We start from the raw sequence: 24,683 nt of genomic DNA, 5'->3' as shown, positions 1-24,683 counted from the left end.
GCATTCCAGTGGGATTTCCACACAAGGTAGAGAAGTGTTCAGTCTGTCTGCTTCAGAGCTTTAGTGTGGTAGGAGCCTTATTTGATGTTCAGCTTTTGGACTCTAAGGGACGCTGTTGGTCAGTAAATATTTTCAGTGTTATGTCGTCATTCAGTCCATCCTCCGACTGACTGTACAGTGAAGAAGGCTCTCTGTGTTTAGTCGAGGTTTAAGACACGTAGGAGAGAACATGGTCTCACAGACTTGCATGTAAAGATTGAAGACGTGTTTAGATGTAACGGATATATCGGGAACAGCTTTACCGTCACATCAACTGGATACAGATCATCTTTTTTTCATTCTTTGTTGCCACGATGGCGACTCGGGGATCTTTCACCTTCATATGCGCAAGATGGAGATTGTTTGATGGATTGCGACGGCAAATAGGACTGATTTTGTTACTGCTTCAGGCGCTTAACATGGTAGGTGGACAGATTCGTTATTCCATACCAGAGGAAATGAAGAAAGGCTCTGTTATCGGTAACGTAGCGCAAGATCTCGGTTTAGATCTGAAGAGGCTCCGTTCTGGGCGGGCCCGTATCGTGACCGGAGAAAACATCCAGTACACCGAGCTGAAGACAGACAAAGGGACGCTGGTAGTGAATGAGAGAATAGACCGTGAGGAGCTTTGTGGAGACGTGACGCCGTGTAGCTTCAGCTTTGAGGTGATTTTAGAAAACCCTATGGAACTGCACAGAATAACTGTTGAGGTTTTAGACATTAATGATCATGCGCCCGTTTTCCCAAATAAAGATAAACCTATCAGCCTCGAAATCACCGAATCAACTGCAGTCGGAGTGCAGTTTCCACTGCAGAGTGCAGAGGATCTAGATGTGGGGCAAAACACGTTGCAGGATTATGTTTTATCACCAAACGACAATTTTATTTTGAAACAACATGCAAATCCAGACGGAGGTAAATATGTTGAAATGGTGCTCCAGAAGGCTTTAGACAGAGAGCGACATCCACATCTGTCTTTAAAACTAATCGCAGTTGACGGAGGAACACCACAGAGATCTGGTACCGTAAATATAGATGTCACAGTTTTAGATGCCAATGACAATGTTCCCGTTTTTAACCAGTCAGTGTATAAAGCATCTGTGATGGAAAACACAGCGAAAGGCACTAGTATTATTACAGTAAATGCCACAGATGCTGACAGTGGTTCATATGCACTCATTACTTACAGTTTGTCTAAAATGAAAGGAAGTGCAGCGAATATATTCAGTATTGATGAAAACACTGGCAGAGTTTCTGTGTCTGGTCAGATTGATTATGAAAAAGACAGAAAATACGAGGTGAGAGTAGAGGCAAAGGATCAGGGTGGCCTAACCGGGACAAGTAAAATTATAATAGATGTTGTTGATGTCAACGATAATGCCCCAGTTATAAATATTATGTCATTTTCTAGCCCTGTATCCGAGGATGCACCTCCCGGTACAAGCGTTGCTATTTTGAACATAAAAGATACAGATTCTGAGAGTAATGGGCAAATAAAATGTTCAATAGATGGTAAACTTCCCTTTAAGATCGAATCATCTCTAACAAACTATTACAATTTGATCACAGATCAATATTTTGACAGAGAATCAGTCTCAGATTATAATATAACAATAACAGCCACTGATTTTGGTTCTCCCCCACTTTCTAGCTCAACAAAGTTAAATCTTAAAATCTCTGACGTCAACGACAATGCACCTTTATTTAATAAAAACAGTTATTCTGCTTACGTCACAGAGAATAATTCCCCTGGAATTTCCATATTTGCTGTCAGCGCGCGAGACTCTGATTGGAATCAGAACGCAAGAATCGCGTATCTTTTAGAGGAAACACAAGTCAGTGGTAGTCCAGTTTCTACTTATGTGTCTTTAAACTCTGAAACGGGAGTCCTCAGCGCGGTTCGTTCTTTTGATTATGAGCAAATTAAACAGCTTCAGCTAGTAGTCAAAGCGCAGGATGGAGGTTCCCCTCCACTCAGTAGCAACGTGACTGTGAAATTAATGATCCAGGACCAGAACGACAACCCTCCTCAGGTCCTGTACCCAGTCCAGACTGGTGGCTCTCTGGTGGCTGAAATGGTGCCTCGTTCAGCAGATGTGGGCTATCTGGTCACTAAAGTGGTGGCTGTTGATGTGGACTCTGGACAGAATGCCTGGCTCTCCTATAAACTGCAGAAAGCCACAGACAGGGCGCTGTTTGAAGTGGGCTTACAGAATGGAGAAATAAGAACTATCCGCCAAGTCACTGATAAAGATGCTGTGAAACAAAGACTGACTGTTATAGTGGAGGACAACGGGCAGCCCTCTCGTTCAGCTACAGTCGTTGTTAACGTGGCGGTGGCAGACAGCTTCCCTGAAGTGCTGTCTGAGTTCACTGACTTTACACACGACAAGGAGTACAATGACAACCTGACTTTTTACTTAGTGTTGGCTCTGGCTGTAGTCTCCTTCCTCTTCATCACGTGTTTAGTGGTTATTATCTCAGTGAAGATCTACAGGTGGAGACAGTCTCGCGTCCTGTATCACTCCAGTCTCCCTGTGATTCCATATTATCCACCACGTTACTCAGACACTTTGGGGACAGGGACTCTCCAACACGTGTACAACTACGAGGTGTGCAGGACGACTGACTCCAGAAAGAGTGACTGTAAGTTCGGAGGAGCCGGTAGTCAGAACGTGCTGATAATGGACCCCAGTTCTACAGGGACGATGCAGCGGATACAGAGTGAGAAGAGCATCCTGGATGAACCAGACTCTCCTCTAGAGGTCAGTTAAATAATGTAGCTTTACCTCTGTGCCGTTATTTCTTCTTCTGTGTTTAGTTACATCTATAGTGAAGTGCTGCACGCTGAACCGTCCTGTTCAGCACCATGGACAGCACCTGGCTTTGCAGCACTTGATAGGAATACTGCTGTAGTCTTATTCAAATTATATCACGCTTTACTCTCAGTTAGTGATATGCTGTTTTATTGTTTCATAAACACATTGCGTTGGCTTAGTTATATTTTGTGTTACACAGCTTGCTAGTTTCTAAATGTGCTTGTACAATGTGGGTGATATCCAGAGTCTCTTTACAGGCTTTCACCAGTGATTGTTGAAAAAATTGTTTGCTTGTGACTTTAATTATTTAGCTGGCAATGAAAATTTTCCTTTCACTGCTCTTATTTAACATCAACTAACTTTACCAAACTCGTTGCAGTTTCTTCCCCAGTACTTTCATGAGTTATTATGATATATTTGTAGTGATATGTTGTTTTTGTTAGTTTGTGTGACGTGTACTGCAATGTTTTTTATTTTTACATATTTGCATATTCCAGAGGAAATTTCATAAATACAGCATTATACTAGAACTCAGGTTCCGTTAATTGTGTATTTATTTGTGGATAGTGTGTTTAATTATTATTCAGATTGTTTTGATATTGCAGCAATCATATTTATTCAACCACTAAATATTTCCAGGAATAATTATATGTTGCATGTTGTTACTGAATTTGTACTCTAAGGGACGCTGTAGGTCAATCCAACATTATATCTTAAACATTACCACACAGTCCCCTCCCTTAGCACCGTGGCGTATGAGAGAGAAAGGAGGTAGTGTTCAGTATGTGGGCTGACGTTCGAGGAAAACACAGTCGCATTAATTGATATCTCCTGTCAGATATATACAGTAAATTGAAAAAGCAGCATTTTTTTCTTTAGAGGTACATTCAGTGCATTTCTATTAGTCAGAATACGTATGGTGATTGGATCTTTGGAGCATATTATCGTGTTTTTCTTCGGCTATGGCGTGTGGACTACCACCCTACTCCCGGTGCGTAAAATGGCGTTTTGGCTGCGGACAGGATTGGAAGCTTCTGTTGTTCCTTTTTTATCTCAACCATATGGTCAGCGGACATATCCGGTATTCAATCCCGGAGGAGATGAAGAGGGGCTCTCTGATTGGTAATGTAGCACAGGACCTCGGTTTGGATCTGAAGAGGCTCCGTTCTGGTCGGGCCCGTATCGTGACCGGAGAAAACATCCAGTACACCGAGCTGAAGGCAGACAAAGGGACGCTGGTAGTGAATGAGAGAATAGACCGAGAGCAGCTTTGTGGAGACGTCACACCGTGTAGCTTCAGCTTTGAGGTGATTTTAGAAAACCCGATGGAGTTGCATCAAATTACAGTTGAAATAACAGACATAAATGATCATTCGCCCGTGTTCAAAAGAAATAGCATCAATTTCGAAATCAGCGAATCAGCAAATGCTGGCGCTCGGTTTACATTGTCGAGTGCAGAAGACCCAGATGTGGGCATCAATGGACTCAGAGAATATTTTCTAAGCGAGAATGAGAATTTTGTTCTGAAGCAAAACTCTAATGCAGATGGAAAGAAATATGCAGAGATGGTGCTTCAGAAGCCATTAGACAGAGAGACCAACCCTAATCTGTCTCTAAAGCTAATAGCTGTAGACGGTGGAACTCCGCAGAGATCTGGTACAGTAAATATAGATATAACTGTTCTTGATGTTAATGATAATGCGCCTGTATTCAATCAGTCTGTGTACAAAGCTACAGTAATGGAGAATTCTCCCAGAGATACTTACGTTACCACTGTTAATGCGAGTGATGCAGATTCCGGCTCAAATAGTATTATAACATATTATTTTTCAGATCTCAGCAGTGGTCTCAGTGATTTATTTACAGTTGATGAAAACAGTGGTATCATTTTAATCAGAGGTTTAATTGATTATGAAAAAGACAAAAAGTACGAACTAAGAATCGAGGCAAAAGATCAGGGAGGTTTGACAGATTCAAGTAAAGTGACAATTGAAGTAACTGATGTAAATGACAACGCCCCTATCATCAGCGTCATGTCATTCACTAGTCCTGTATCAGAAGACTCTCCTCCTGCTACAACTATTGGCATTATAAATGTAAAAGACACCGATTCAGGTGATAACGGACAGGTAAACTGTAGAATAGAACAAAATGCACCGTTCAAGATCAAATCTAATTTAAGAAATTATTATACTTTGGTAACAGATACTGTATTAGACCGTGAAAGTGTTTCAGAGTATAACATCACTGTTGTTGCGACAGATGCAGGAATGCCTCCTCTCTCGACAAAAAGAACCTTTCATTTAAAGGTCTCTGATGTGAACGATAATGCTCCAGTGTTTTCACAAAGTGTTTACAACGCGTTTATTGCAGAGAATAACTCTCCAGGTGTTTCTGTTCTCACGCTTAGGGCTAAAGATCCTGATGAAAACCAAAACGCCCGTATAGCGTATATTCTGGAAGATATTAATATCGGTGGATCTCCAGTTTCAGGATATGTTTCTATAAATGCAGAAAGCGGAGTGATACATGCAGTGCGCACATTTGATTATGAGCAAATCAAACAGCTGGTTTTCGTGGTGAAAGCGCAGGATGGAGGCTCCCCTCCACTCAGTAGCAACGTGACTGTGAAATTAATGATCCAGGACCAGAACGACAACCCCCCTCAGGTTCTGTACCCAGTCCAGACTGGTGGCTCTTTGGTGGCTGAAATGGTTCCTCGTTCAGCAGATGTGGGCTATCTGGTCACTAAAGTGGTGGCTGTTGATGTGGACTCTGGACAGAATGCCTGGCTCTCCTATAAACTGCAGAAAGCCACAGACAGGGCGCTGTTTGAAGTGGGCTTACAGAATGGAGAAATAAGAACTATCCGCCAAGTCACTGATAAAGATGCTGTGAAACAAAGACTGACTGTTATAGTGGAGGACAACGGGCAGCCCTCTCGTTCAGCTACAGTCATTGTTAACGTGGCGGTGGCGGACAGCTTCCCTGAAGTGCTGTCTGAGTTCACTGACTTTACACACGACAAGGAGTACAATGACAACCTGACTTTTTACTTAGTGTTGGCTCTGGCTGTAGTCTCCTTCCTCTTCATCACGTGTTTAGTGGTTATTATATCAGTGAAGATCTACAGGTGGAGACAGTCTCGCGTCCTGTATCACTCCAGTCTCCCTGTGATTCCATATTATCCACCACGTTACTCAGACACTTTGGGGACAGGGACTCTCCAACACGTGTACAACTACGAGGTGTGCAGGACGACTGACTCCAGAAAGAGTGACTGTAAGTTCGGAGGAGCCGGTAGTCAGAACGTGCTGATAATGGACCCCAGTTCTACAGGGACGATGCAGCGGATACAGAGTGAGAAGAGCATCCTGGATGAACCTGACTCTCCTCTAGAGGTCAGTTAAATAATGTAGCTTTGTGTCTCTGCCGTTATTTTGTCCTTCTGTGTTTAGTTAAATTGATAGTGAAGTGCTGCACGCTATACTCTCCTGTTCAGCACCATGGACAGCACCTCACTTTGCAGCACTTGATAGGAATACAGCTGTATTCTTATTCAAAGTATATTACCCTTTACTCTCAGTTAGTGATGTGCTATTTTATTGTTTCACACACACATTATTTTGGCTTGGTTATATTTTTTGTTACACGGCTTGCTAGCTTCTGAATGTGCTTGTACAGTTTGGGTGATATCCAGAGTCTCTTTATAGGCTTTCGTCTGTGAAGTGATTGTTAGAAAATTGGTTAACTTGTGACTTTAATTATTTTACAGACAAACAAAATGTTTTCCTTCACTGCTCTTATTTAACATCAACTAGCATTACCAAACTCATTGCGGTTTCTTCCCCAGTACTTCCAAGAGATATTATGATATATTTGTAGTGATATGTTTTTTTTGTTAGTTTGTGTGACGTGTACGGCAATGTTGTTTCTTTTTTCATATTTGCATATTCCAGAGGAAATTTCATAAATACAGCATTATACTAGAACTCTGGTTCAGTTAGTTTGGGATTTATTTGTGGATAATGTGTTGAATTATTATTCAGATTGTTTTGATATTGCAGCAATCATATTTATTCAACCACTAAATATTTCCAGGAATAATTATATGTTGCATGTTGTTACTGATTTTGGACTCTAAGGGACGCTGTAGGTCAATCCAACATTATCTCTTAAACATTACCACACAGTCCCCTCCCTTAGCACCGTGGCGTATGAGAGAGAAAGGAGGTAGTGTTCAGTATGCTGGCTGACATTCGAGGAAAACACAGTCGCATCAATTGATATCTCCTGTCAGATATATACAGTAAATTGAAAAAGCATTTATTTTTCTTTAGAGGTACATTCAGTAGATTTCTATTATTAAGAATACGTATGGTGCTTGGATCTTTGGAGCATATTTTCGTGTTTTTCTTCTGCTATGGCGTGTGGACTACCACCCTACTCCCGGTGCATGAAATGGCGTTTTGGCTGCGGACAGGATTGGAAGCTTCTGTTGTTCCTTTTTTATCTCAACCATATGGTCAGCGGACATATCCGGTATTCAATAACGGAGGAGATGAAGAAGGGCTCTCTGATTGGTAATGTAGCACAGGACCTTGGTTTGGATCTGAAGAGGCTCCGTTCTGGTCGGGCCCGTATCGTGACCGGAGAAAACATCCAGTACACCGAGCTGAAGGCAGACAAAGGGACGCTGGTAGTGAATGAGAGAATAGACCGAGAGCAGCTTTGTGGAGAAGTCACACCGTGTAGCTTCAGCTTTGAGGTGATTTTAGAAAACCCGATGGAGTTGCATCAAATTACAGTTGAAATAACAGACATAAATGATCATTCACCTACGTTCAAAAGAAATAGCATCAATTTTGAAATCAGCGAAACAGCAAATGCTGGCGCTCGGTTTTCATTGACGAGTGCAGAAGACCCAGATGTGGGCATTAATGGACTCAGAGAATATTTTTTGACCGAGAATGATAATTTTGTTCTGAAGCAAAACTCAAATGCAGATGGAAAGAAATATGCAGAGATGGTGCTTCAGAAGCCATTAGACAGGGAGACCAACCCTAATCTGTCTCTGAAGCTAATAGCTGTAGACGGTGGAACTCCGCAGAGATCTGGTACAGTAAATATAGATATAACTGTTCTTGATGCCAATGATAATGCGCCTGTATTCAATCAGTCTGTGTACAAAGCTACAGTAATGGAGAACTCTCCCAGAGATACTTACGTCACCACTGTTAATGCGAGTGACGCAGATTTCGGGTCGAATAGTATTGTAACGTATTATTTTTCAGATCTCAACAGTGGTCTCAGTGATTTGTTTATGATTGATGAAAAGACTGGCGTCATTTCAATAACTGGTTCTGTTGATTATGAAAAAGACAAAAAGTATGAGCTTAGAATCGATGCAAAAGATCAGGGAGGTTTAACGGATTCAAGTAAAGTGAATATTGAAGTAACTGATGTAAATGACAACGCCCCTATCATCAGCGTCATGTCATTCACTAGTCCTGTATCAGAAGACTCTCCTCCTGGTACAACTATTGGCATTATAAATGTAAAAGACCTCGATTCAGGTGATAACGGACAGGTAAACTGTAGAATAGAACAAAATGCACCGTTCAAGATCAAATCTAATTTAAGAAATTATTATACTTTGGTAACAGATACTGTATTAGATCGTGAAAGTGTTTCAGAATATAACATCACTGTTGTTGCGACAGATGCAGGAATGCCTCCTCTCTCGACAAAAAGAACCTTTCATTTAAAGGTCTCTGATGTGAACGATAATGCTCCAGTGTTTTCACAAAGTGTTTACAACGCGTTTACTGCAGAGAATAACTCTCCAGGTGTTTCTGTTCTCACTGTTAGGGCTAACGATCCTGATGAAAACCAAAATGCCCGTATATCGTATATTCTGGAAGATATTAATATCGGTGGATCTCCAGTTTCAGGATATGTTTCTATAAATGCAGAAAGCGGAGTGATACATGCAGTGCGCACATTTGATTATGAGCAAATCAAACAGCTGGTTTTCGTGGTGAAAGCGCAGGATGGAGGTTCCCCTCCACTCAGTAGCAATGTGACTGTGAAATTAATAGTCCAGGACCAGAACGACAACCCCCCTCAGGTTCTGTACCCAGTCCAGACTGGTGGCTCTTTGGTGGCTGAAATGGTGCCTCGTTCAGCAGATGTGGGCTATCTGGTCACTAAAGTGGTGGCTGTTGATGTGGACTCTGGACAGAATGCCTGGCTCTCCTATAAACTGCAGAAAGCCACAGACAGGGCGCTGTTTGAAGTGGGCTTACAGAATGGAGAAATAAGAACTATCCGCCAAGTCACTGATAAAGATGCTGTGAAACAAAGACTGACTGTTATAGTGGAGGACAACGGGCAGCCCTCTCGTTCAGCTACAGTCATTGTTAACGTGGCGGTGGCGGACAGCTTCCCTGAAGTGCTGTCTGAGTTCACTGACTTTACGCACGACAAGGAGTACAATGACAACCTGACTTTTTACTTAGTGTTGGCTCTGGCTGTAGTCTCCTTCCTCTTCATCACGTGTTTAGTGGTTATTATATCAGTGAAGATCTACAGGTGGAGACAGTCTCGCGTCCTGTATCACTCCAGTCTCCCTGTGATTCCATATTATCCACCACGTTACTCAGACACTTTGGGGACAGGGACTCTCCAACACGTGTACAACTACGAGGTGTGCAGGACGACTGACTCCAGAAAGAGTGACTGTAAGTTCGGAGGAGCCGGTAGTCAGAACGTGCTGATAATGGACCCCAGTTCTACAGGGACGATGCAGCGGATACAGAGTGAGAAGAGCATCCTGGATGAACCAGACTCTCCTCTAGAGGTTAGTTAAATAATGTAGCTTCGTCTCTCTGCCGTTATTTCTACTTCTGTGTTTAGTTACATTGATATTGAAGTGCTGCACGCTATACCGTCCTGTCCAGCACCATGGACAGCACCTCACTTTGCAGCACTTGGTAGGAATACTGCTGTATTCATATTCAAAGTATGTCACCATTTACTCTCAGTTAGTGATGTGCTATTATATTGTTCCACACACAGATTGCTTTGGCTTCGTTATATTTTGCGTTACACGGCTTGCTAGTTTTTGAATGTGCTAGTGCAGTGTGGGTGATCTCATGAGTCTCTTTATAAGCTTTCACCAGTGAATTGATTGTTGAAAAAATTGTTAGCAGGTGACTTTAATTATTTTACTGACAATCAAAATTGTTCCTTTCACTGCTCTTATTTAACATCAATAATCTTTACCAAACTCATTGCGGTTTCTTCCCCAGTACTTCCACGAGTTTTTATGATACTGTATATTTGTAGTGATATGTTGTTTTTGTTAGTTTGTGTGACGTTTACGGCAATGTTGTTTCTTTTTACATATTTAAATATTCCAGAGTAAATTTCATAAATACATCATTATACTATAACTCAGGTTCAGTTAATTTTGCATTTATTTGTAGATAGTTTGTTGAATTATTATTCAGATTGTTTTGATATTGCAGCAATCATATTTATTCAACCACTAAATATTTCCAGGAATAATTATATGTTGCATGTTGTTACTGATTTTGGACTCTAAGAGACGCTGTAGGTCAATCTAACATATTCTCTGGTACATTACCACACAGTCCCCTCCCTTAGCACCGTGGCGTATGAGAGAGAAAGGAGGTAGTGTTCAGTATGCTGGCTGACATTCGAGGAAAACACAGTCGCATCAATTGATATCTCCTGTCAGATATATACAGTAAATTGAAAAAGCAATCTTTTTTTTCTTTAGAGGTACATTGAGTGGGTTTCTTTTATTCGGAATACGTGGGGTGCTTGGATCTTTGGAGCATATTTTCGTGTTTTTCTTCTGCTATGGCGTGTGGACTACCACCCTACTCCCGGTGCGTAAAATGGCGCTTTGGCTGCGGACAGGATTGGAAGCTTCTGTTGTTCCTTTTTTATCTCAACCATATGGTCAGCGGACATATCCGGTATTCAATCCCGGAGGAGATGAAGAAGGGCTCTCTAATCGGGAACGTAGCACAGGACCTCGGTTTGGATCTGAAGAGGCTCCGTTCTGGTCGGGCCCGTATCGTGACCGGAGAAAACATCCAGTACACCGAGCTGAAGACAGACAAAGGGACGCTGGTAGTGAATGAGAGAATAGACCGAGAGCAGCTTTGTGGAGACGTAACACCGTGTAGCTTCAGCTTTGAGGTGATTTTAGAAAACCCGATGGAGTTGCATCAAATTACAGTTGAAATAACAGACATAAATGATCATTCGCCTACGTTCAAAAGAAATAGCATCGATTTTGAAATCAGTGAATCAGCTAATGCTGGCGCTCGTTTTCCACTGACGAGTGCAGAAGACCCAGATGTGGGTGTAAATGGACTCAGAGAATATTTTTTGACGGAGAATGAGAATTTTGTTCTGAAGCAAAACTCGAATGCAGATGGAAAGAAATATGCAGAGATGGTGCTTCAGAAGCCATTAGACAGAGAGACCAACCCTAATCTGTCTCTGAAGCTAATAGCTGTAGACGGTGGAACTCCGCAGAGATCTGGTACAGTAAATATAGATATAACTGTTCTTGATGCCAATGATAATGCGCCTGTATTCAATCAGTCTGTGTACAAAGCTACAGTAATGGAGAACTCTCCCAGAGATACTTACGTCACCACTGTTAATGCGAGTGACGCAGATTTCGGGTCGAATAGTATTGTAACGTATTATTTTTCAGATCTCAACAGTGGTCTCGGTGATTTATTTACAGTAGATGAAAACAGTGGTATCATTTTAATCAGAGGTTTAATTGATTACGAAAAAGACAAAAAGTATGAACTTAGGATCCAGGCAAAAGATCAGGGAGGTTTGACAGATTCGAGTAAAGTGATAATTGAAGTAACTGATGTAAATGACAACGCCCCTATCATCAGCGTCATGTCATTCACTAGTCCTGTATCAGAAGACTCTCCTCCTGGTACAACTATTGGCATTATAAATGTAAAAGACCTCGATTCAGGTGATAACGGACAGGTAAACTGTAGAATAGAACAAAATGCACCTTTCAAGATTAAATCTAATTTAAGAAATTACTATACTCTGGTAACAGATACTGTATTAGATCGTGAAAGTGTTTCAGAATATAACATCACTGTTGTTGCGACAGATGCCGGAATGCCTCCTCTCTCGACAAAAAGAACCTTTCATTTAAAGGTCTCTGATGTGAACGATAATGCTCCAGTGTTTTCACAAAGTGTTTACAACGCGTTTATTGCAGAGAATAACTCTCCAGGTGTTTCTGTTCTCACGCTGAGGGCTAAAGATCCTGATGAAAACCAAAACGCCCGTATATCTTACATTCTGGAAGATATTAATATCGGAGGATCTCCAGTTTCAGGATATGTTTCTATAAATGCAGAAAGCGGAGTGGTACATGCACTGCGCTCATTTGATTATGAGCAAATCAAACAGCTGGTTTTCGTCGTGAAAGCGCAGGATGGAGGTTCCCCTCCACTCAGTAGCAACGTGACTGTAAAGTTAATAGTCCAGGACCAGAACGACAACCCTCCTCAGGTTCTGTACCCAGTCCAGACTACTGGCTCTCTGGTGGCTGAAATGGTGCCTCGTTCAGCAGATGTGGGATATCTGGTCACTAAAGTGGTGGCTGTTGATGTGGACTCTGGACAGAATGCCTGGCTCTCCTATAAACTGCAGAAAGCCACAGACAGGGCGCTGTTTGAAGTGGGCTTACAGAATGGAGAAATAAGAACTATCCGCCAAGTCACTGATAAAGATGCTGTGAAACAAAGACTGACTGTTATAGTGGAGGACAACGGGCAGCCCTCTCGTTCAGCTACAGTCATTGTTAACGTGGCGGTGGCGGACAGCTTCCCTGAAGTGCTGTCTGAGTTCACTGACTTTACACACGACAAGGAGTACAATGACAACCTGACTTTTTACTTAGTGTTGGCTCTGGCTGTAGTCTCCTTCCTCTTCATCACGTGTTTAGTGGTTATTATATCAGTGAAGATCTACAGGTGGAGACAGTCTCGCGTCCTGTATCACTCCAGTCTCCCTGTGATTCCATATTATCCACCACGTTACTCAGACACTTTGGGGACAGGGACTCTCCAACACGTGTACAACTACGAGGTGTGCAGGACGACTGACTCCAGAAAGAGTGACTGTAAGTTCGGAGGAGCCGGTAGTCAGAACGTGCTGATAATGGACCCCAGTTCTACAGGAACGATGCAGCGGATACAGAGTGAGAAGAGCATCCTGGATGAACCAGACTCTCCTCTGGAGGTCAGTTAAATAACGTAGCTTCGTCTCTGTGCCTTAATTTCTACTTCTGTGTTTAGTTACATCTATAGTGAAGTGCTGCACGCTGTACCGTCCTGTTCAGCACCACGGACAGCACCTCACGTTGCAGCACTTGATAGGGATACGGCTGTATCCTTATTCAAATCATTTTACCCTTTACTCTCAGTTAGTAATGTGCTATTGTATTGTTTCACACACACATTGTTTTGACTTTGTTGCATTTTTGAGCTTCTAATTTTGCTTGTACATTGATGATGATCTTTAGTCTCTTAACATGCATTCACTCGTGATTGTTGTAAAAACAAAATGGGTGCACGTGACTTAAATTAATGTGACAATCAAATGCTGCTTTCACTGCTCTCATTTAAAATCAGATAGTTTTACCAAGCCCCTTGTGTTTTCTTTTTCAGTGCTTCCCCAAAGCTTGATAGAATTGCAGTCGTATTTTATAATTGTTAATTTGTCTATTGCCATGCTATTTCTATTCTTATATTTTCATATTTTTTAAAGGTAATATTGCATAAGAACCGAATGATTATAATACTCACAGTGAGATTATTTTCTATTTTAATACTTTTTTTGTGTAATATTTGTTGAAATATGTTTTAGATTATTGTTATTATGCACTAATCAATTTTAATCAACCACTAAATATTTACAGAAATAATTCTATGTTGCTTGTGTTACTGATTTTGGACTCTAAGAGACGCTGTAGGTCAATCTAACATATTCTCTGGTACATTACCACACAGTCCCCTCCCTTAGCATCGTGGCGTATGAGAGAAAAGGAGGTAGTGTTCAGTATGCTGGCTGACATTCGAGGAAAACACAGTCGCATCAGTTGATATCTCCTGTCAGATATATACAGTAAATTGAAAAAGCATTTATTTTTTTAGAGCTGCATTCAGTGGATTTCTATTATTCAGAATACGTATGGTGCTTGGATCTTTGGAGCATATTTTCGTGTTTTTCTTCTGCTATGGCGTGTGGACTACCACCCTACTCCCGGTGCGTAAAATGGCGCTTTGGCTGCGGACAGGATTGGAAGCTTCTGTTGTTCCTTTTTTATCTCATCCATATGGTCAGCGGACATATCCGGTATTCAATCCCGGAGGAGATGAAGAAGGGCTCTCTAATCGGTAATGTAGCACAGGACCTTGGTTTGGATCTGAAGAGGCTCCGTTCTGGTCGGGCCCGTATCGTGACCGGAGAAAACATCCAGTACACCGAGCTGAAGACAGACAAAGGGACGCTGGTAGTGAATGAGAGAATAGACCGAGAGCAGCTTTGTGGAGACGTAACACCGTGTAGCTTCAGCTTTGAGGTGATTTTAGAAAACCCGATGGAGTTGCATCAAATTACTGTTGAAATAACAGACATAAATGATCATTCGCCCGTGTTCAAAAGAAATAGTATCAATTTCGAAATCAGCGAATCAGCAAATGCTGGTGCTCGTTTTACATTGTCGAGTGCAGAAGACCCAGATGTGGGCATTAATGGACTGAGAGAATATTTTCTAAGCGAGAATGAGAATTTTGTTCTGAAACAAAACTCTAATGCAGATGGAAAGAAATATGCAGAGATGGTGCTTCAGAAGCCATTAGACAGAGAGACCAACCCTAATCTGTCTCTGAAGCTAATAGCTGTAGACGGTGGAACTCCGCAGAGATCTGGTACAGTAAATATAGATATAACTGTTCTTGATGCCAATGATAATTCACCTGTATTCAATCAGTCTGTGTACAAAGCTACAGTAATGGAGAACTCTCCCAGAGATACTTACGTTACCACTGTTAATGCAAGTGACGCAGATTCCGGCTCAAATAGTATTGTAACTTATTATTTTTCAGATCTCAGCAGTGGTCTCAGTGATTTATTTACAGTTGATGAAAAGAGTGGTATCATTTTAATCAGAGGTTTAATTGATTATGAAAAAGACAAAAAGTATGAACTAAGAATCGAGGCAAAAGATCAGGGAGGTTTAACGGATTCAAGTAAAGTGATAATTGAAGTAACTGATGTAAATGACAACGCCCCTATCATCAGCGTCATGTCATTCACTAGTCCTGTATCAGAAGACTCTCCTCCTGCTACAACTATTGGCATTATAAATGTAAAAGACCTCGATTCAGGTGATAACGGACAGGTAAACTGTAAAATAGAACAAAATGCACCTTTCAAGATAAAATCCAATTTAAGAAATTATTATACTTTGGTAACAGATACTGTATTAGATCGTGAAAGTGTTTCAGAGTATAACATCACTGTTGTTGCGACAGATGCAGGAATGCCTCCTCTCTCGACAAAAAGAACCTTTCATTTAAAGGTCTCTGATGTGAACGATAATGCTCCAGTGTTTTCACAAAGTGTTTACAACGCGTTTATTGCAGAGAATAACTCTCCAGGTGTTTCTGTTCTCACGCTGAGGGCTAAAGATCCTGATGAAAACCAAAACGCCCGTATATCTTACATTCTGGAAGATATTAATATCGGAGGATCTCCAGTTTCAGGATATGTTTCTATAAATGCAGAAAGCGGAGTGATACATGCAGTGCGCACATTTGATTATGAGCAAATCAAACAGCTGTTTTTCGTCGTCAAGGCGCAGGATGGAGGTTCCCCTCCACTCAGTAGCAACGTGACTGTGAAATTAATGATCCAGGACCAGAACGACAACCCTCCTCAGGTTCTGTATCCAGTCCAGACTGGTGGCTCTCTGGTGGCTGAAATGGTGCCTCGTTCAGCAGATGTGGGCTATCTGGTCACTAAAGTGGTGGCTGTTGATGTGGACTCTGGACAGAATGCTTGGCTCTCCTACAAACTGCAGAAAGCCACAGACAGGGCGCTGTTTGAAGTGGGCTTACAGAATGGAGAAATAAGAACTATCCGCCAAGTCACTGATAAAGATGTTGTGAAACAAAGACTGACTGTTATAGTGGAGGACAACGGGCAGCCCTCTCGTTCAGCTACAGTCATTGTTAACGTGGCGGTGGCGGACAGCTTCCCTGAAGTGCTGTCTGAGTTCACTGACTTTACACACGACAAGGAGTACAATGACAACCTGACTTTTTACTTAGTGTTGGCTCTGGCTGTAGTCTCCTTCCTCTTCATCACGTGTTTAGTAGTTATTATATCAGTGAAGATCTACAGGTGGAGACAGTCTCGCGTCCTGTATCACTCCAGTCTCCCTGTGATTCCATATTATCCACCACGTTACTCAGACACTTTGGGGACAGGGACTCTCCAACACGTGTACAACTACGAGGTGTGCAGGACGACTGACTCCAGAAAGAGTGACTGTAAGTTCGGAGGAGCCGGTAGTCAGAACGTGCTGATAATGGACCCAAGTTCTACAGGGACGATGCAGCGGATACAGAGTGAGAAGAGCATCCTGGATGAACCAGACTCTCCTCTAGAGGTCAGTTCATTTTCATCACCTGACTCAAAGATATGATTCCTGGTGCTGTGTGCCCTCAAACCCCACATTTCCTCCCTGCTGACTGTTTGCTGCATACTGTATGTTCAGTCAACTGACAGCTGTTGAGTGCTATATAGCTGGAATGAAATTGTTGAACTGAATTAGGGCCTCACAACTAAATTTACAATACATCTATATAGATGTGGAGGCAATTTCTGTTAAATAAGGACTCATGGACAAAACTGTGTTTTTCTGAGTTTTATTACACACTTGCAAGTAGGCACACAACCATCAACATAAAATGTTCAAGGGTGAGAGCACTGAGTCTCTCTGTTTAGCAGTATTTATTTGCATACATTTGTACATCTCACGGTCTTCTCTGTCTGACACTTCTGTCCTTTTAAGGTACCTGTCCTCAAATAGGCACTGCATGTTTGTTGACCAAGAATGCAACACAGAAACTGAAATAGACTTCAAAGACAATGAGAGACGCTTGTCAGGACCTTAGGAACGGCTGCATGTTTGTATTTTTCCAGCTTAATAGAGCAGCAATGAAGTTGTTCGCTTTGCTTACTGAATGTGACTCTTGTATCCGGTATCAAATGACTTATAACTTGTTAGTTTTTGCAGTAAACTGTGAGTAGAGTTTAGTAACTGAATTTAATAGGATATCAGTCATTTTTAGTCTGATATTCCACACCCTTGCTCTGGCTCTGCTCTTCTTTCATTGCATTTGTAGTGCTGCGGATTTCAGTACCATGGACAGCGACATTCCATTACTTTTTACATTATAGTGGTATGTTGCATTTTGGGAAGTAATTTATCATTTCTATCAGTACAGCATTGGATGGGATGTCATTCCAGTGTCTGTAATCATTTCTGCTGTTGTTTCAACTATTCAATTGACTCCGTCTTTTCATCATAACGCAAGTGTAGTACTAATAAACAACTGATCACTAGCTGTGTATATTCACAGGCTTTAAATGCTTTGTCTTTAAGTCCAAGTAGTTCAAGATTTCGACTCCAAGTGACGCTGTTGGTCAGCAAAACGATTTCAATGTTACCAGCCAGCCTGTTCCCCTCCCTCACTACCATACTTTAGCATAACAGCGGAGGTACTTGTCCTTCGTGGGAGGACAGGGCGTGAAGAGGCTTTTTACTTTTGTCGTTGGATTATACGAGGAGCACGTTGTCATCTAAAAGCAGTACAATTTATTTAAGCTGGACTACAGTTTTCTTCAAGTGAGGACGCATCATTCATCAAGATCTATTGCTTTTGATATGGCGACCCGAGGCTCTAGAAGTGTAAGATGGCGACTCCCTTTATTTCGATGTCAAGTGGGATTACTCATTTTGCTCAGTTATGTGGGTGATAGAGTGGCTGGACAGATTCGCTATTCTATACCAGAGGAGATGAAGAAAGGGTCCCTGATTGGTAACGTTGCACAAGACCTCGGTCTGGATCTGAAGAGGCTCCGTTCTGGCCGGGCTCGTATCGTGACCGGAGAAAACATCCAGTACACCGAGCTGAAGACAGACAAAGGGACGCTGGTAGTGAATGAGAGAATAGACCGAGAGCAGCTTTGCGGAGACGTCACACCGTGCAGTTTCAGCTTCGAAATTATTTTGGAAAATCCAATTGAGTTGCATCGTGTAATGGTCGAGATATTGGATGTAAATGACCATTCGCCTGTGTTTAGAAATAACCACATACGCATGGAAATAAGCGAGTCTGCTGTAATTGGCTCTCGCTTCGTGTTGGAAAGTGCGGAGGACCCAGACGTAGGTGTTAATGGACTACAAAATTATGTTTTAAGCACAAGCGTCAATTTTGTCCTGAAACAACACGCTAACCCAGACGGCAGTAAATTTGCAGAACTCATCCTACAGAAATCTCTAGACAGAGAGGAGCAACCCCACCTCTCGTTTAAGCTGATAGCAGTGGACGGGGGAACACCACAGAGATCTGGTACAGTAAATATTGATATCACCGTGTTAGATGCCAATGATAACCCTCCTGTATTCAATCAGTCTGTGTACAGGGCTACTGTCTTAGAAAATGCAACATCAGGGACTCACTTTATAACCGTAAATGCCACAGACGCTGACAGTGGATCAAACGGTGTGGTGACGTATGCATTTTCTAATTTGAAAGGAAACGTGGCTGACATGTTTAACATCGACAAGACAACTGGTAAAATAACGGTTTCCGGACAAATCGATTTTGAAAAGGACAAAAAACATGAAATAAGAGTTGAAGCTAAAGATCAGGGGGGGTTGACGGATCTCAGTAAGGTAATAATTGATATCGTAGATGTTAATGATAATGCACCAGTTCTAAACGTCATGTCATTTTCTAGTCCTGTGTCTGAGGATGTTCCAATAGGCTCCACTATAGCTGTTTTTAATGCTAAAGACGCAGACTCTGAAAGAAATGGGCAGATCATGTGTACAATAGATAAGACTTTTCCTTTTAAAATAACATCCTCTTTGACTAATTACTACTCACTCGTTTCAGATACAGCTTTTGACCGTGAAAAAACACCAGAATATAACATTACTATTACTGCAACAGATTCAGGTTCCCCGCCTCTGTCAAGTGCCATACAGTTGCACCTTACTATTTCTGACATAAATGACAGTCCCCCCTTGTTTGATAAATTAATGTATAATGCACAAATTACAGAAAATAATTCCCCTGGAATGTCAATAATCACTCTCAGCGCACAGGACTCTGACTGGAATCAAAATGCGAGAATATCTTATATCTTGGAAGACACGCAAGTCGGTGGTTTTCCAATCTCTACGTATGTATCCATGAACTCTGAAACTGGAGTTCTTAGTGCGATTCGTTCCTTTGATTATGAGCAAATTAAACAGCTTCAGCTAGTAGTCAAAGCGCAGGATGGAGGTTCACCTCCACTCAGTAGCAACGTGACTGTGAAATTAATGATCCAGGATCAGAACGACAACCCTCCTCAGGTTCTGTACCCAGTCCTGACTGGTGGCTCTCTGGTGGCTGAAATGGTGCCTCGTTCAGCAGATGTGGGCTATCTGGTCACTAAAGTGGTGGCTGTTGATGTGGACTCTGGACAGAATGCCTGGCTCTCCTATAAACTGCAGAAAGCCACAGACAGGGCGCTGTTTGAAGTGGGCTTACAGAATGGAGAAATAAGAACTATCCGCCAAGTCACTGATAAAGATGCTGTGAAACAGAGACTGACTGTTATAGTGGAGGACAACGGGCAGCCCTCTCGTTCAGCTACAGTCATTGTTAACGTGGCGGTGGCGGACAGCTTCCCTGAAGTGCTGTCTGAGTTCACTGACTTTACGCACGACAAGGAGTACAATGACAACCTGACTTTTTACTTAGTGTTGGCTCTGGCTGTAGTCTCCTTCCTCTTCATCACGTGTTTAGTGGTTATTATATCAGTGAAGATCTACAGGTGGAGACAGTCTCGCGTCCTGTATCACTCCAGTCTCCCTGTGATTCCATATTATCCACCACGTTACTCAGACACTTTGGGGACAGGGACTCTCCAACACGTGTACAACTACGAGGTGTGCAGGACGACTGACTCCAGAAAGAGTGACTGTAAGTTCGGAGGAGTCGGTAGTCAGAACGTGCTGATAATGGACCCCAATTCTACAGGGACGATGCAGCGGATACAGAGTGAGAAGAGCATCCTGGATGAACCAGACTCTCCTCTCGAGGTGAGGTGCAATACGCAAAGTAATCGCTTCTTAAAACATTGTTTCTCTGATCTGAAATGAAAGTGCAATGAGTAGCTGCTTACAATTTAGCCGAAAACAAGTGTTCCCTGTTCTTTTCAGCACCACAGTGTGGACAGCTACTTTTTCTCTGAAAGTGCTTTTGGCTTGAAATCGCTCCATCTCCCTCATAACTTATTTATTCTTTATAAATACTACTACTACTACTACTACTATTACTATTACTATTACTATTACTATTACTATTACTACTGATAATAATAATAATAATAATAATAATAATAATAATAATAATAATAATAATAATAATAGTAATAATAATAATAAAAAAGTAAAAACCAAGGGCTCTTGGTTCCTTTCAGCACCACAGTGCGGACAGTTCCTGAACAACTAAAAGAGCTTTTTACTCTACGCTTTTCTCATAACTTTTAATCAGAAATGTTCCTGCATATCAATGCTCCTCTTCCTCCTCCTCCTCCTCCTATACTACTAGTACTTCTACTACTACTACTACTACTAATAATAATAATAATAATAATAATAATAATAATAATAATAATAATAATAACAATAATAATATTAATAATTTAGTCTTCTATCTTTATTATCATTATCAATATGTGTAATGCATGCTAATTGGGCATGTTTATCCACAATTGGAAATATATATTACCATACACAGTTAATTAAATTCCATTATTATTATTATTATTATAGTAAGTAGTTATTTTAATACAGACATCAGTATTTTTATTTTTATTTACTTTGATACTTCCTTCATTATTTACTTCCAAACCGTTTGGTGTTCACGTTTTGGACTCTAAGCGACGCTGTTGAACTAGAATATAATGTGAACCCATAATATCTCTGTTGCAGTTCAGGGGCGTTCTTTGTCAGATCATATTGACGTAGGCTTAGAGGGAGCATCAGGAAACATACATCTCGAAAGATAGGGGTGTTTTTAGGAGTCTAGTGGCTTTATTTCTCTTTTCTAATACATGAACAAAGCACATCTGGAAGAGTGGATGTTATTGAATTCAGGTCGGAGGATCTTGGTTGTTTTTTTCCTTGGAGTATTTCCCTTTCTGACATGGCGCATCAGCAGCCACTCTGCAAATGGCGTTTGCATTTCGGACCTCAGCTGGTAATGTTTCTTTTGTTGCTCTGCTTCTGTAATGTCGTCGCTGGGCAGATCCGCTACTCGATACCAGAGGAGATGAAGAAGGGCTCTCTTATCGGTAACGTAGCACAGGACCTTGGTTTGGATCTGAAGAGGCTCCGTTCTGGTCGGGCCCGTATCGTGACCGGAGAAAGCATCCAGTACACCGAGCTGAAGACAGACAAAGGGACGCTGGTAGTGAATGAGAGAATAGACCGAGAGCAGCTTTGTGGAGACGTAACACCGTGTAGCTTCAGCTTCGAAATCATTTTAGAAAATCCCATGGAGCTACACCACATCACAATTGAAGTGTTAGATGTGAATGATCATTCTCCGGTATTCAAGAAATCAGATATTATGTTAGACATAAGCGAGTCAGCTAACCTTGGGGCACGATTTGTGCTGGACAGTGCGGAGGATCCTGATGTTGGTGTCAATGGCCTGCAAGATTATGTTTTAACTTCAAACGACAATTTCGTTTTAAAGCAGCATGTAAATCCAGACGGGAGTAAATATGCTGAGATGGTGCTTCAGAAGCAGTTAGACAGAGAGGAGGCCCCCCATCTTTCTTTAAAGCTCATAGCAGTAGATGGTGGAAATCCGCAGAGATCCGGTACAGTAAATATAAACATAATAGTTTTAGATGCAAACGACAATGCTCCCGTTTTCAACCAGTCAGTGTATAAAGCTACGGTGATAGAAAACGCAGCAAAGGGCACTAATATCGTTACTGTTAATGCTACAGACGCAGATAGTGGATCGAATGGTTACATCACATATTCAATTTCAAACATGAAGAGCAATATAGCTGATTTGTTGTCCATAGATCAAGTCTCTGGTGTGTTGTCTGTTTCGGGCCCAATAGATTTTGAAAAGGATAAAAAGTATGAGCTGAGAATCGATGCAAAAGATCAGGGAGGTTTAACGGATTCAAGTAAAGTGATAATTGAAGTAACTGACGTAAATGACAACGCCCCTATCATCAGCGTCATGTCATTCACTAGTCCTGTATCAGAAGACTCCCCTCCTGGTACAACTATTGGCATTATAAATGTAAAAGACCTCGATTCAGGTGATAACGGACAGGTGAACTGTAGAATAGAACAAAATGCACCTTTCAATATTAAATCCAGTTTAAGAAATTACTATACTTTGGTAACAGATACTGTATTAGATCGTGAAAGTGTTTCAGAGTATAACATCACTGTTGTTGCGACAGATGCAGGAATGCCTCCTCTCTCGACAAAAAGAACCTTTCATTTAAAGGTCTCTGATGTGAACGATAATGCTCCAGTGTTTTCACAAAGTGTTTACAATGCGTTTACTGCAGAAAATAACTCTCCAGGTGTTTCTGTTCTCACTGTTAGGGCTAAAGATCCTGATGAAAACCAAAACGCTCGTATATCTTATATTCTGGAGGATTCTGATATTGACGGATCTCCAGTCTCTCATTGTGTGTCAGTTAATGCAGAAAGCGGAGTGATACATGCAGTGCGCTCATTTGACTATGAGCAAATTAAACAGTTGGTTTTCATCATCAAAGCGCAGGATGGAGGTTCCCCTCCACTCAGTAGCAACGTGACTGTGAAATTAATGATTCAGGATCAGAACGACAACCCCCCTCAGGTCCTGTACCCAGTCCAGACTGGTGGCTCTCTGGTGGCTGAATTGGTGCCTCGATCAGCAGATGTGGGCTATCTGGTCACTAAAGTGGTGGCTGTTGATGTGGACTCTGGACAGAATGCCTGGCTCTCCTATAAACTGCAGAAAGCCACAGACAGGGCGCTGTTTGAAGTGGGCTTACAGAATGGAGAAATAAGAACTATCCGCCAAGTCACTGATAAAGATGCTGTGAAACAAAGACTGGCTGTTATAGTGGAGGACAACGGGCAGCCCTCTCGTTCAGCTACAGTCATTGTTAACGTGGCGGTGGCGGACAGCTTCCCTGAAGTGCTGTCTGAGTTCACTGACTTTACACACGACAAGGAGTACAATGACAACCTGACTTTTTACTTAGTGTTGGCTCTGGCTGTAGTCTCCTTCCTCTTCATCACGTGTTTAGTGGTTATTATATCAGTGAAGATCTACAGGTGGAGACAGTCTCGCGTCCTGTATCACTCCAGTCTCCCTGTGATTCCATATTATCCACCACGTTACTCAGACACTTTGGGGACAGGGACTCTCCAACACGTGTACAACTACGAGGTGTGCAGGACGACTGACTCCAGAAAGAGTGACTGTAAGTTCGGAGGAGCCGGTAGTCAGAACGTGCTGATAATGGACCCCAGTTCTACAGGGACGATGCAGCGGATACAGAGTGAGAAGAGCATCCTGGATGAACCAGACTCTCCTCTAGAGGTCAGTTCAGTTTTATCACCTGACTCAAAGATACAATCCCTGATGCTGTGTGCCCCCAAATCCCACATTTTCTTCCCTGCTGATTGTTTACTGTATATGTTTACTCGATTTCCAGCTGTTTTGAATTTAAATTGACTAACATAAAGAATAAAGAAAGACAAACTCCGCGTAAGGAGCAGGTCGTGTTGGATGGGTGGGTCAAAAAATATCGGACTTTCACCCAGGAGACCACTGTTCATGTAACGCCACTTCCATAGTTATTTTAACACAAAATCACGATCTTTTCCTAAACCAAACCAAGTTGTTTCCTGTGAATACGGAAGTTTATTTTGAAAATACTGTATGCATGTAATGAGCGGAAATTGAAACGTGTTGCTGGATATTATTAGATATTATATAGGAGAACGCATGAGGAATAACTTTTCGTAAGATATCACACGAAGTGTTGTATGAGGATACAACCATCAAGTGGTTCACTTTGTGTACTGATTGTAACCTATATATTCCGAGTTGAATGCCTGATAATTTGTTAGTTTTTTGCAGCAACTGACTGTAGTTTATTTACTTGAGTTTATTTTGATATCAGTATTTTTTTAGTTTCATATTCCACACCTTTGCTCAGGCTCCTGCTCTTATTTCACTGCATTCGTGGTGCTGCTGGTTTCAGTACCACGGACAGCGACATTCTTTTACTTTTTACATTTCAGTCAAATTTTGTCTTTTGGGAAGTCATTTTACATTTCAGTACAACATTGGATGAGATGTAATTGCAGTTTATGTACTGTTTTCTGCTGTGGTTTCAATTGTCCAG

The 24,683-nt window shown here is 41.7% G+C and overlaps 8 protein-coding genes across 19 annotated transcripts in view; all 8 read left to right on the top strand.

The window, feature by feature from the left end:
• LOC141775468 (protocadherin gamma-C5-like) overlaps positions 1-24,683 on the top strand; it is a 227,851-nt gene that overhangs the window by 50,697 nt on the left and 152,471 nt on the right. The window lies entirely within an intron of this gene.
• Positions 44-2,818, top strand: LOC141775475 (protocadherin gamma-A7-like). Its single transcript, XM_074648904.1, has 2 exons — positions 44-744; positions 2,038-2,818. Exons 1-2 carry the CDS (start codon positions 354-356, stop codon positions 2,811-2,813), a joined length of 1,167 nt encoding a protein of 388 aa, XP_074505005.1. The 5' UTR covers positions 44-353; the 3' UTR covers positions 2,814-2,818.
• On the top strand, positions 3,821-6,304 carry LOC141775477 (protocadherin gamma-A7-like). The gene is made up of 2 exons (XM_074648906.1): positions 3,821-4,196; positions 5,484-6,304. Exons 1-2 carry the CDS (start codon positions 3,821-3,823, stop codon positions 6,266-6,268), a joined length of 1,161 nt encoding a protein of 386 aa, XP_074505007.1. The 3' UTR covers positions 6,269-6,304.
• LOC141775476 (protocadherin gamma-A7-like) lies at positions 7,276-9,905 on the top strand. The gene is made up of 3 exons (XM_074648905.1): positions 7,276-7,665; positions 8,114-8,120; positions 8,960-9,905. The coding sequence occupies exons 1-3, from the start codon at positions 7,282-7,284 to the stop codon at positions 9,727-9,729; spliced, it is 1,161 nt and encodes a 386-aa protein (XP_074505006.1). The 5' UTR covers positions 7,276-7,281; the 3' UTR covers positions 9,730-9,905.
• Positions 10,327-13,201, top strand: LOC141775466 (protocadherin gamma-A7-like). Its single transcript, XM_074648855.1, has 2 exons — positions 10,327-11,132; positions 12,420-13,201. Exons 1-2 carry the CDS (start codon positions 10,749-10,751, stop codon positions 13,194-13,196), a joined length of 1,161 nt encoding a protein of 386 aa, XP_074504956.1. The 5' UTR covers positions 10,327-10,748; the 3' UTR covers positions 13,197-13,201.
• Positions 14,169-16,663, top strand: LOC141775465 (protocadherin gamma-A7-like). The gene is made up of 2 exons (XM_074648854.1): positions 14,169-14,560; positions 15,848-16,663. Exons 1-2 carry the CDS (start codon positions 14,185-14,187, stop codon positions 16,657-16,659), a joined length of 1,188 nt encoding a protein of 395 aa, XP_074504955.1. The 5' UTR covers positions 14,169-14,184; the 3' UTR covers positions 16,660-16,663.
• Positions 17,903-20,553, top strand: LOC141775464 (protocadherin gamma-A7-like). Its single transcript, XM_074648852.1, has 2 exons — positions 17,903-18,274; positions 19,562-20,553. Exons 1-2 carry the CDS (start codon positions 17,905-17,907, stop codon positions 20,395-20,397), a joined length of 1,206 nt encoding a protein of 401 aa, XP_074504953.1. The 5' UTR covers positions 17,903-17,904; the 3' UTR covers positions 20,398-20,553.
• On the top strand, positions 21,188-24,068 carry LOC141775470 (protocadherin beta-11-like). Its single transcript, XM_074648898.1, has one exon. The coding sequence runs from the start codon at positions 21,446-21,448 to the stop codon at positions 24,005-24,007; it is 2,562 nt and encodes an 853-aa protein (XP_074504999.1). The 5' UTR covers positions 21,188-21,445; the 3' UTR covers positions 24,008-24,068.

The sequence above is a fragment of the Sebastes fasciatus genome, chromosome 10 (genome assembly GCF_043250625.1).
Source record: "Sebastes fasciatus isolate fSebFas1 chromosome 10, fSebFas1.pri, whole genome shotgun sequence".
NCBI lineage: Eukaryota > Metazoa > Chordata > Actinopteri > Perciformes > Sebastidae > Sebastes > Sebastes fasciatus.
Note: the sequence above shows the minus strand (reverse complement) of the source record. Positions and strands in the feature narration are given on the sequence as shown.

Coding starts and splice junctions, on each gene's coding strand:
- LOC141775465 (XM_074648854.1), top strand. CDS start 14,185: ATGGCGTGTGGACTACCACCCTACTCCCGGTGCGTAAAATGGCGCTTT. Junction 14,561..15,847: donor AAACCCGATGGAGTTGCATC/AAATTACTGTTG, acceptor GTAGCAACGTGA/CTGTGAAATTAATGATCCAG.
- LOC141775470 (XM_074648898.1), top strand. CDS start 21,446: ATGGCGCATCAGCAGCCACTCTGCAAATGGCGTTTGCATTTCGGACCT.
- LOC141775466 (XM_074648855.1), top strand. CDS start 10,749: ATGGCGTGTGGACTACCACCCTACTCCCGGTGCGTAAAATGGCGCTTT. Junction 11,133..12,419: donor TGGAGTTGCATCAAATTACA/GTTGAAATAACA, acceptor GTGACTGTAAAG/TTAATAGTCCAGGACCAGAA.
- LOC141775464 (XM_074648852.1), top strand. CDS start 17,905: ATGGCGACCCGAGGCTCTAGAAGTGTAAGATGGCGACTCCCTTTATTT. Junction 18,275..19,561: donor AAATCCAATTGAGTTGCATC/GTGTAATGGTCG, acceptor GTAGCAACGTGA/CTGTGAAATTAATGATCCAG.
- LOC141775477 (XM_074648906.1), top strand. CDS start 3,821: ATGGCGTGTGGACTACCACCCTACTCCCGGTGCGTAAAATGGCGTTTT. Junction 4,197..5,483: donor AAACCCGATGGAGTTGCATC/AAATTACAGTTG, acceptor GTAGCAACGTGA/CTGTGAAATTAATGATCCAG.
- LOC141775475 (XM_074648904.1), top strand. CDS start 354: ATGGCGACTCGGGGATCTTTCACCTTCATATGCGCAAGATGGAGATTG. Junction 745..2,037: donor GGAACTGCACAGAATAACTG/TTGAGGTTTTAG, acceptor TGACTGTGAAAT/TAATGATCCAGGACCAGAAC.
- LOC141775476 (XM_074648905.1), top strand. CDS start 7,282: ATGGCGTGTGGACTACCACCCTACTCCCGGTGCATGAAATGGCGTTTT.